At 58.6% G+C, this 8,923-nt stretch overlaps 1 protein-coding gene across 1 annotated transcript in view; it reads right to left on the bottom strand.

Moving 5' to 3' along the window:
- Positions 1 to 1,484: 1,484 nt before the first annotated feature.
- LOC103904090 (transmembrane protein 132E-like) overlaps positions 1,485 to 8,923 on the bottom strand; it is a gene marked incomplete at its 3' end in the record, with an annotated part of 8,691 nt that continues 1,252 nt past the window's right edge. The window contains exons 2-5 of the mRNA XM_009285444.2: positions 7,019 to 7,916; positions 5,939 to 6,079; positions 1,873 to 2,065; positions 1,485 to 1,628 (exon numbers count right to left, since the gene is read on the bottom strand). Of these exons, the coding sequence (XP_009283719.2) occupies positions 1,485 to 1,628; positions 1,873 to 2,065; positions 5,939 to 6,079; positions 7,019 to 7,916 (1,376 nt within the window). The remainder of the gene's footprint in view (positions 1,629 to 1,872; positions 2,066 to 5,938; positions 6,080 to 7,018; positions 7,917 to 8,923) is intronic.

Here is an 8,923-nt window from a genome sequence, read left to right as displayed (position 1 = left end):
CTATGTAAGCTTTGATTTATGTAACAGGTTTATATCCCTGACACTGTAATCATACTCCCCAATCTCAGCAGGTAACTGAGAGCTCCCTTGGAAACGAAGCTCCGGCACAAACACAAAACTCAGCGAGAAATTGCACGGGGCTCCAAGCGGCAAGCGGGAGGCGAGCTGGGGCCGGAGGGCTGCTCCATGCATTATTCATCCCAGCTTGTGTGCATGTGTCTGCTCCCCCCAGGTCTGGGGACAGCGTGTAAATAGATTTATGAGTAGAAAGGCAGCACATTAAACAGTTTAAGTGTCTTGGAGTCCATCCTGAAGTGTATTATTGCTCCAGTGTTTTATCACGCTGTGGAGGACCGGTCTCCATAAATTAGCCCCGGTGCTGTAAATCGCACAGATCGGAGTTTTAGTCAAGAACTTGGGTAAACAGTTTGTGACAGCGACTGTCACCAGCCTGCATACCCACGGACCACCAGGGAGAGCAAGTCCCAACGTGGCTGGGGCATAGGGCAGTGGGGCCAGGGCTCTGCCCATCATCCCTGGCTCGGCTGGGAGAGCAGCCAGCAGAAAAGGGGCCATGCCACCCAGCCCGGGGGACCCGGGAGAGCCCAGACCCCCAGTGTGGCTCCCTTCCTCTTCCCAACGCAGTGGGGACATGGAGAGGGTGGGCTGGCTGGGTGCATGCAGGGAGGGGGGGTGGGTGGTGTTTGGGAGAAGGTAATGATGTCTAGGGGTGGATGGATGGAAATAGTGATAAAATAATACGGGCAGGTGGGTAGATGGATACATACAGTGATAGAAAAATGTATATGGATGAATGGGTCTGGCGATGGAAAAATCATGGCTGGATTTGAGGATCGACTGCTGCCTCAGCGGCTGGGGTGGATGTGTGGGCAATCACTGCTGCTGCAACAGCGAGCCTTTTGCATTTGCCTTATCAGCATCTCTCCCATGCAGCCCATCTTGCTCCTCTCCCTCAGCTCCCCTTTTCCCTCCATCGTCCCCAACTGCCCGGCTCGTCCCCCCATGCCTCGCTGGGGCCAGCCCCCAGCCAGAGCTCAGTCCAGCGTCTGATCCGAATGGGAGATAAATGTCACCCAGAGGCACAAGTGAAGCCACTGATGGAAACGTGCAGCTTACACTGCGAGGTGACAATATTTCACCTTATCAGCACTAAGTGCCGTGATAACCCATAGTTATTGCTGCTGCCTGGTGCCAACCTGCGCAGCACTGGAGCATCCCACGGCCTCTCCAGGAACAGTGACAAAGTGTCTTGTCCTTCTCCTGACAGATCTCAGGGAGAGGCACACGTGGACTGAAGCCACCGAGGGGATGATGCTTGGGATGGGGTGGGCTTGTGTGGCACATCAGCTCAGCCACCAGCCCCAGCTCATCCAGCTCCAGCCTGCACCACTATTGGGGTCAGCACCCCTGGGGAGAAGCTCAGCCACTCGCTAGGGCCATGAAAGCCCCCTCCCCGCACCCACCTTGATGATGTCTTCATTGTTGGACTTGCACTCGACCATAGCCGAGACATCCACGATGACACCGCTCAGCTCAATGGCGATGACCTTCACAGGAATGGCCACCGTCCGCCCCGTCAGGATGGCCGTGTTGATGATTTCTGTGTCCTGGGTACAGGGCACAAAGGGGACTGTCACATTAGAGTGTAACCTGTCCCTGATCCCAGCTGGCCCCCCTCCTGCTCCAGCCCTGGGGCACAGAAGGACCCATGTGTGGGTGGGATGTATGGATGTATAGGTGCTACAGGGCAGATGGGCTGGTGGGAGATCCCTCAGGGGGACCCAACCCATCCCCAACATCAAACCAGATAAGCTAAGCAGAGGGCAGGGACACGACTCCAAACCCACTCACCATAGCCAGGGGCACGATGGCCCGGATGTCCCTCTGGATGACTGTCAGCTCCGTCACCACCTTCTCCAGGTCAGGCGGGGGATTCCGGCCCCGGTAGTTGATGTGCCACATGATGCGGCGTGTCACCGACTGGCTGGTGAAGTTCTCCATCTCAAAATCCAGCTGCATGATCTCGGAGGAGGAATCCCCATCCCTGGGCAGGAGGACAGGAGGGGGGATGCAGTGAGCTGGGTGCCCTGGGTCCCGCAGACACCTCGGAATCAGCATCGGATGGTCCCCTCTAGTGATGCAGAGCATCCCCAGCAGGTCCCTTCTCGGGGTCCTCCTGCCTGCTGGGGGTACCATGCTGTGGGTGCCATCATGATGCTTGTTCCCAAACACAGCAGTCCTGATCTCCCCCTCTGCCAGGGACTGCTCCAGTGGGAACCTGCAGTTCCCATGGGAATCTTCCCAGTGGGAGAGAGAAATGTATTTCGCTGCCTCTCCCCAGGGGGGGAAAAACCTCAGTGGCTCAAGCGGACGCTCTCCCAAGGCTGCTGGGTGATATATTATCACAGGGTGAGTGTGTGGCCACAGCCCCGGGGGACAGCGGGTGGCTGCAGGCATTGCCCTTGTCTCCCCGGCTGTCTTCCCAGCAGTGCGGCTGGATTTACCACCCCAGGCTGCTCCCGCCTGCACACTCATCTCCCACAGGTCAAACCCCAAGTGTCCCACACCCAGGAGGACAGCACACCTGGGGACAGCAAATAAGTCCCTATACAAGAGCCCAGCTCAAGCTGTTGATTTTACAGCCCCTTCCAAGGGGATCACATGGGGAAACTGAGGCACGGGAGAGCTAGCAGACAGGGAGCAAACCCTGGGGCGTCCCCAAGGTGGGACGGGATGGAGAGGCTGAGCACTGCCAAACCCCGCACATAGTGCCAGTCTAAGAGGACAAGGGGACTCAGCAGCTGGTGTCCCTTGTCCTTGCATCACGGCTTGGACATGGTGAGACAGCAGCAGCATAAATCGCTCTTACACCCCATCCCTATGAGCAAACCTCCCCAGATGCGATCCTGCCCTCCCACCTCTGTGTCCAACCTGCAAATCCCTTGGGGGGACTCAGGGTTCAACCCCCCCACCAAGTCAAACTTCTCCAATGCTCCCCCAAAACGGAGCATCCCCAGGGGACACCCCAGAGCCCCTGTGAACAGCAGAGCTGGCAAAAGCCCTCCCAGGGCAGGAGGAGGGAGGGGGGAAGGAAAGGTGAAATCCCTGCGGAAGGGGAAGCTGGGACCGGCCCTGCTCTCATCGCGCCATGTAACAGCTGTCAAGAATGTCCCATCGATCTGGGGATGCAGGATACAGTCGGGTTTCTCTCTGATAAATATCTAATAAATATGAGTGAAAGGGAGCAGAGAAAGGGGACAGCAAGAAGCCGGGGCTGCTCCAGGCCACAGCAAGCCCTGCTCCCTGCTCCCACGGCAGGGATGACGGGCTTTGCAGTGGAGCTGCCGCGCAAGGGCTGGTGGGGTCCTCCTGGGACTTTGTGTCCCCAAGGCAGCTACGGGGGTGCAAGGGTTATCGCCAAAGGCCACCCAGTCTGAAGAAGAGGATTTGGCTGCTCACTGCCTCTTCCGATGCAGAAGTATTAAATACAACCGGGAAGAGCCAAGTTCAAAAGCAAACCAGAGCTGCGGCTTCATGGCAGAGGCGGTTCAGCACTGGGACTCCTCGCCATAGGGTGCCCCCCAGGTGTCCCAGGAGCCCTGCCAGGGGCCAGCCACCATCTTCTGCCCTCCCCGAGCATTGTCTGCTCTCAGCCATGGCAGACAAGAGCCAGGCTGCCCAGATTGGGGGAATAACTTAGGATGCAGCTGCTGGGGTGCAAAACATCCAAAATTGGCCATCATCACCCCAAAGCTTAGGGCCCTTGCCCCCTCCCCGTGCAGCCAGCGCTGCCAAAAGCCCCCAGAGCCCCGGCGAAGCAAACTCCTCCAGCTGTACAGCCTGGAGGGCAACACGGCTTTGAGTCATTCATATTTTCCATTCTGTTAATATTTGATGGAGTTGTTTGTCTAAAAGGTGATTGTAATCACTTTAAATTCATCCTCCGTCTCTAACATTTCCAGGCTGATTTGAAGCGGCGGTGAGCCAGGCTGCCCAGATTGGGGGAATAACTTAGGATGCAGCTGCTGGGGTGCAAAACATCCAAAATTGGCCATCATCACCCCAAAGCTTAGGGCCCTTGCCCCCTCAGCCAGCAGCCAGCGCTGCCAAAAGCCCCCAGAGCCCCGGCGAAGCACCAGCTGTACACCCTGGAGGGCAACACGGCTTTGAGTCATTCATATTTTCCATTCTGTTAATATTTGATGGATTGTTTGCCTTTCCATTCTGTTAATATTTGATGGAGTTGTTTGTCTAAAAGGTGATTGTAATCACTTTAAATTCATCCTCCGTCTCTAACATTTCCAGGCTGATTTGAAGCGGCGGTGGCAGACAGGGAGAGGGGGAAGGGGGAGAGGAGAGGATCTCGCTGCCAGCAGGTCTGGCAGCTGCGTGCAGGGGCTCTGGGGTGGCCGTGCAGAGGATGGGGGGGGCTCGTGGCCCCAGGGACACTCCGATGTCAGCCACGGGGCTGCGGGCTCGGATGCTGCAGTTGCATTTTGTATCTGGAAGCAATGGTGTGGGGTAAAGGAGAATCCACCCTCCGGGTAAGCCCTTTGGAGGGGTTTTCTGCAGATAGCTTTTGAGCTCACATTCGAAGCAGTCAGAGCCGAGGATCTCCTTTCTGCAAGAGCTCATCCCCAGTTTCACTCAGTTTTGGGGTGGGGGGCAGATAGATGGGGATATTTCCAACACAGAGGGCAGGAACAGCTCAAGTGCATCAACTCGCTTTAACCCAGCTCCTGGAGACATTTGTCTCCCTGTCCCCAAAGACACAGTGATTGAGATGCCATAGCCAGGGAATAATTGCATTCTAGCACTTGAAAGTTTTTCCTGCTAGTGATTTTGAGCCCATGCCCATCCCCTGCCCTTGCTCGCTGTGTCCTGCCCACATGGATGCAAGGGGCAAAGCTGCCCCTCGCCCTTGCAGCCTCTGTGTGCTCGCAGGCCAGTCCCACATCTCCCCATCTCCAGGCTGAGCAGCCTCTGGGTTTTCAACTTGGCTTTGTGTGTCCTCACTCCTTCAGATCAATCTCATTTCTACCCCCTGGACCCTCCTCAACCAACCCGAGCCTTTCCTGAAGCCCCAGGAATAGGCACCGTCCTTGTGTCGAGCAGGGCAGAACTGACTCTGCCTGTCTCAAGTGCTGCCTTGGTTCGTGCTCCCCATCCAACACTCATCCATCACCTTGGGGTCCAGACGGGACCTTGCCTGGGGACTGCTTCCCTTCCTTCCCAGAGGAGACACCAGGATAGTCAGGAAAGAGCTGCTGCCTCTCATGGTATTAAAACTTCTTAAAAAATTAAGATACTTCCACCCCAAACTGGGCGATCCTCCACGGCTTCACAATTCAGCCCCAAAATCCACCACATGTGCCTACCAACATCCGACACGGCCAGGCGATCCCAGCTCAGAGCCAGGGATGCAGCTGCTAAATGGTACCGATGACTTACAAGCGCATTGCTTGAGCCCCAGCTTGGTCACCTGTGTTGACCCAGAGCAGATCCCACCTGAATGTACCACCTCACACAGCCCTTGGGCAGCTGCCTGCCTGACCACAAACCTGCCCACCTCGGGCCATGAAACCCACCTTCACCTGGCCTTTAGCTAGCTGCACGGTGCCGGCCGAGGTTAAAAACCACACACAAAATTAAGCTCCTTCCCATGTTGGTGCGGGACCTACCTCAGCTGGGCTGAGGGTTTGACCCCAAAATTGCTTATCCCCCTTCGGTGCCTCCAAGTCTCACAGTCCGGGCCATGCACTGCCATGCCTCAGTTTCCCCTGCCAGCACCCATGTGGCACTGCAGCCAACCAGACACCCAAGGTGAGGGTAAAGGGAGAACTGCTCCGGGCCAAACCCCAGCAATTTCCCCAACCCTCCCGGTGCTGGGGTGGGGGGAGAGGGAGGGGTCGCCTACCTGGGCCTGGCACCATCCGCCCTGGCCACATCGACGGTAGCGGTGGAGTGCTTGCCGCCCGTCAGCAGCTCTGAGCTCACCAGCCACTGCCCACTCCTCGACTTGGTGCTGAGCAGGTTGACGCCTTTCTTGGCCTTCACCCTGCAGAGAGCGACGGTCAGGGCCGGACCCTCATGCCTGCACACCCCTGGACCCCCCCTGGCACCCTGCCGTAGGCGCAGGGGGATTTTTTGCCCCCGATCCCTCCTGGCTGTTGGAAACATCATCCAGGCTGGAAACACCAGCCATGGGGCTGAAACCACCCCAGCCCCTCTTTTTCATAGGATTTTGTATCCCACATCACCCCTCCAGAAGGAGTTTGGTCCCCCAGCCCCAGTGCTGTCCCCCAGGACAGTAACGTCCCTGTGGGTCTGGGCATCCCCAGGGCGAAAGACAGGAGAGCCTGGCATGCCGTGTCCCCCATGCCAGGGGCTCGCTGCTGTCCTGGTGGCCACAGGGACACTTGTAAATGTCCTTTGAAGAGATGTGGCTGGGGGTCATCCCCCCATCCTTAGGGACATGCAGCAAGGGGAGTCCCCCCACACACCTCCCCGTATTGGGGTGCTCAGTACTAGGAGGTGGGTGCAGGGGTAGGATGGGGGGGGGACGGACATGGGGAGCCCCTGCTCTCTCTGGAGCAGCGCCATGGCCATACTGCACCTTGTCCCCAAAGTGGCTGTGAACAAACCCACATCTGCTGGTGGGGCCCTAATCCCAGTGCAACTGGGAGGGCGAAGGCAGCAGTCCATAGCAGCAACGCAGAGATGGAAACCCTGGATGGACAGCCCTTCCCTTCCCTCCAAGAAGCTCCTACTGCAAAGCCCCAAAACATTGCAAAACCACATGCCGGCAGCTCCTCTGGCCTCCCTCACCTTCCGAAAGCCCTCAGACACAGTCCAGCCCCCAGCAGGTCCCCTAAATGCAATACGCCCTCCCCATCCTCTCCCTCCTGCCCGCAGCTGCCTTCGCACAGCCCAGCTGAAACAACCACCCCCTCAAAAGGCGGCTGCTCCCAGATTGGGGACAGCCCCAGGACCTTACCTGAGTGTGAAGTGCTCCACCGTGGAGTTGGACATCAGGTAGAGGAGGATGCTTAGCACCTCGCCCGGCTTGAGGGGCTTGTCGGGCAGGCGTATGAAGACGTTGCCATCCAGCCGATGCTCCTGCATGGGCTGCCCAGGGGTGGGCTGCAGGAGGCTGATGCTGCCAATGCGCAGCAGCGGGTGCTGCGTGGGACCCTCAGTCCTGGCCCCCCCGGCCCCACGGCGGGGGGCCATCTCCCCAAGGCACTGACCGGCCCCATCGGGGGCATGCAGGGTGTAGTACAGCTCGGCTTGCTGGCTCTCACCTGGCACCTCCAGGCTCTCAGGGCTCTTCCGCCTGCCCAGTGGCACGGCCGGGGGGCCGAACCAGGCGTGGGGCAGCTCTGCCTGCACCAGGCACGTGGCCAGGCTGCCCCGCAGGCGACACGAGCTCTTGATCTCACGGGCATCGCGGAAAGCATGGAGCCGCACGCAGGGCAGCCGGTCGGTGACGTCAAAGTCATCCCAATCCCGGCCGGCTACATAGAAGAGCACTTGGACCACGGGCTGGTTGGCCACCAGCCGGGGCTGGATGATGAAGGCGCGCACCTTCCAGTTGACGGTGAGGCGGTCAGGGACCTCCAGGGTGCTGGAGGGCTGCAGCTGCTCTTTGGGCAGCACCAGCCCCGTGCTGAAGGGCCCCAGGGTGACGTTGAGGACAGGCAGCTCCTTGGTCTGGAAGACAACGAAGGGCTCGGCGCGCTGCAGCGGGGCACTGCCGTTGCCCACTGGGCCAGCTCCCACCTCCTTGAGGAAGAAAGCCAAGCGGGTATTGGACAGGCGGTAGCTCACAGGCAGCATGACGGTGCCAGGGGGCTCGGCAGGCTCGGGGCTGGGGGCTGGTCCCTTGGCGTGGGCTGCAAAGGGGATGGAGAGTGCAGGTTAGTGCAGGGCATCCCCCCCCAGAGCATATCCCGAGCCCCGGAGCAGGGAGAGCAGACCCAGGTGGGAGCGGTTCAGCCCCACAGCGAGAAGGAGCTGGTGCTTCAGCCCCGGGACCCCTCACAAGGGCAGCGAGAGCCTGGTTGGGTTTCTCTCCTGCAAAAAAAATTGTGAAAGACCTCCCCAGGGACCTCAGGCATCATTGTGCTTCCTGGCGGGTGGCTCCAGCCTCACCAAACCTGCCCTTGGAATGGGATGGAGCGTATGCTGAGGCGGGATGCTCAGGGGCTGCCCAAGGCTGGGCCAGGATGTGTTGAAGCCATATCCAACCTCGGTATTGCCCCTGGGAAGTCCAAAGCACTGGTCACCCACCTTGGCACCCATGCCAAGTCACTGGCCAAAACAGCATGGACCCACTCATAGAAATAGGGCATAACTGGCTACATCCCTACTTCCAAATGCACAGAGAAAAGGATGCCCTGTTTATCCAGAGGCTCATTACCAAAAATAGGGCAGGTCCAGGCTAATTTTTGGCTGGCAGATCCCACCAAGTATCAAGGCTTTCCTCCTGCTTTTAGCTCCCAGATCACACGGGGAAGGTGGCTAAATCGGCTCCTTCCCCCCAGACCCTCTCCATCCCTGTGGACTGCCTGTAAGGGTGGTGTCACGGCCAGTCTGTCACCCATCACCCACTCAGGGCTGCCACCCATGCGCTGCTGTCCCCGTGTGCCAAAGCTGACCCAGCCTCAATTTTTCCAGGCAAGGACACAGCCTGGTGGAAAAGTGATGAAGATGATGTTGGTGCCACCTTGTGCAAACCCCAGCAGCGCCCAGGTCTGACGGCCCTTAGAAAACCCCTTTTGCCCTTCATTTTAACCATTTTGCCTTAAAAAAAGAATAAATACCATACAGGCAGAGCAGGCAGCCCCTGCGCAGGCAGCACGCGGTGCCTGCCGGCCACACGCTCCCAGGGGCCGGAGCT

This window comes from Aptenodytes forsteri, unplaced genomic scaffold (genome assembly GCF_000699145.1).
Source record: "Aptenodytes forsteri isolate BGI_AS27 unplaced genomic scaffold, ASM69914v1 Scaffold1336, whole genome shotgun sequence".
Lineage (NCBI taxonomy): Eukaryota > Metazoa > Chordata > Aves > Sphenisciformes > Spheniscidae > Aptenodytes > Aptenodytes forsteri.
The sequence above is the reverse complement of the archived record's forward strand: the minus strand, read 5'-3'. Positions and strand labels throughout refer to the sequence as shown.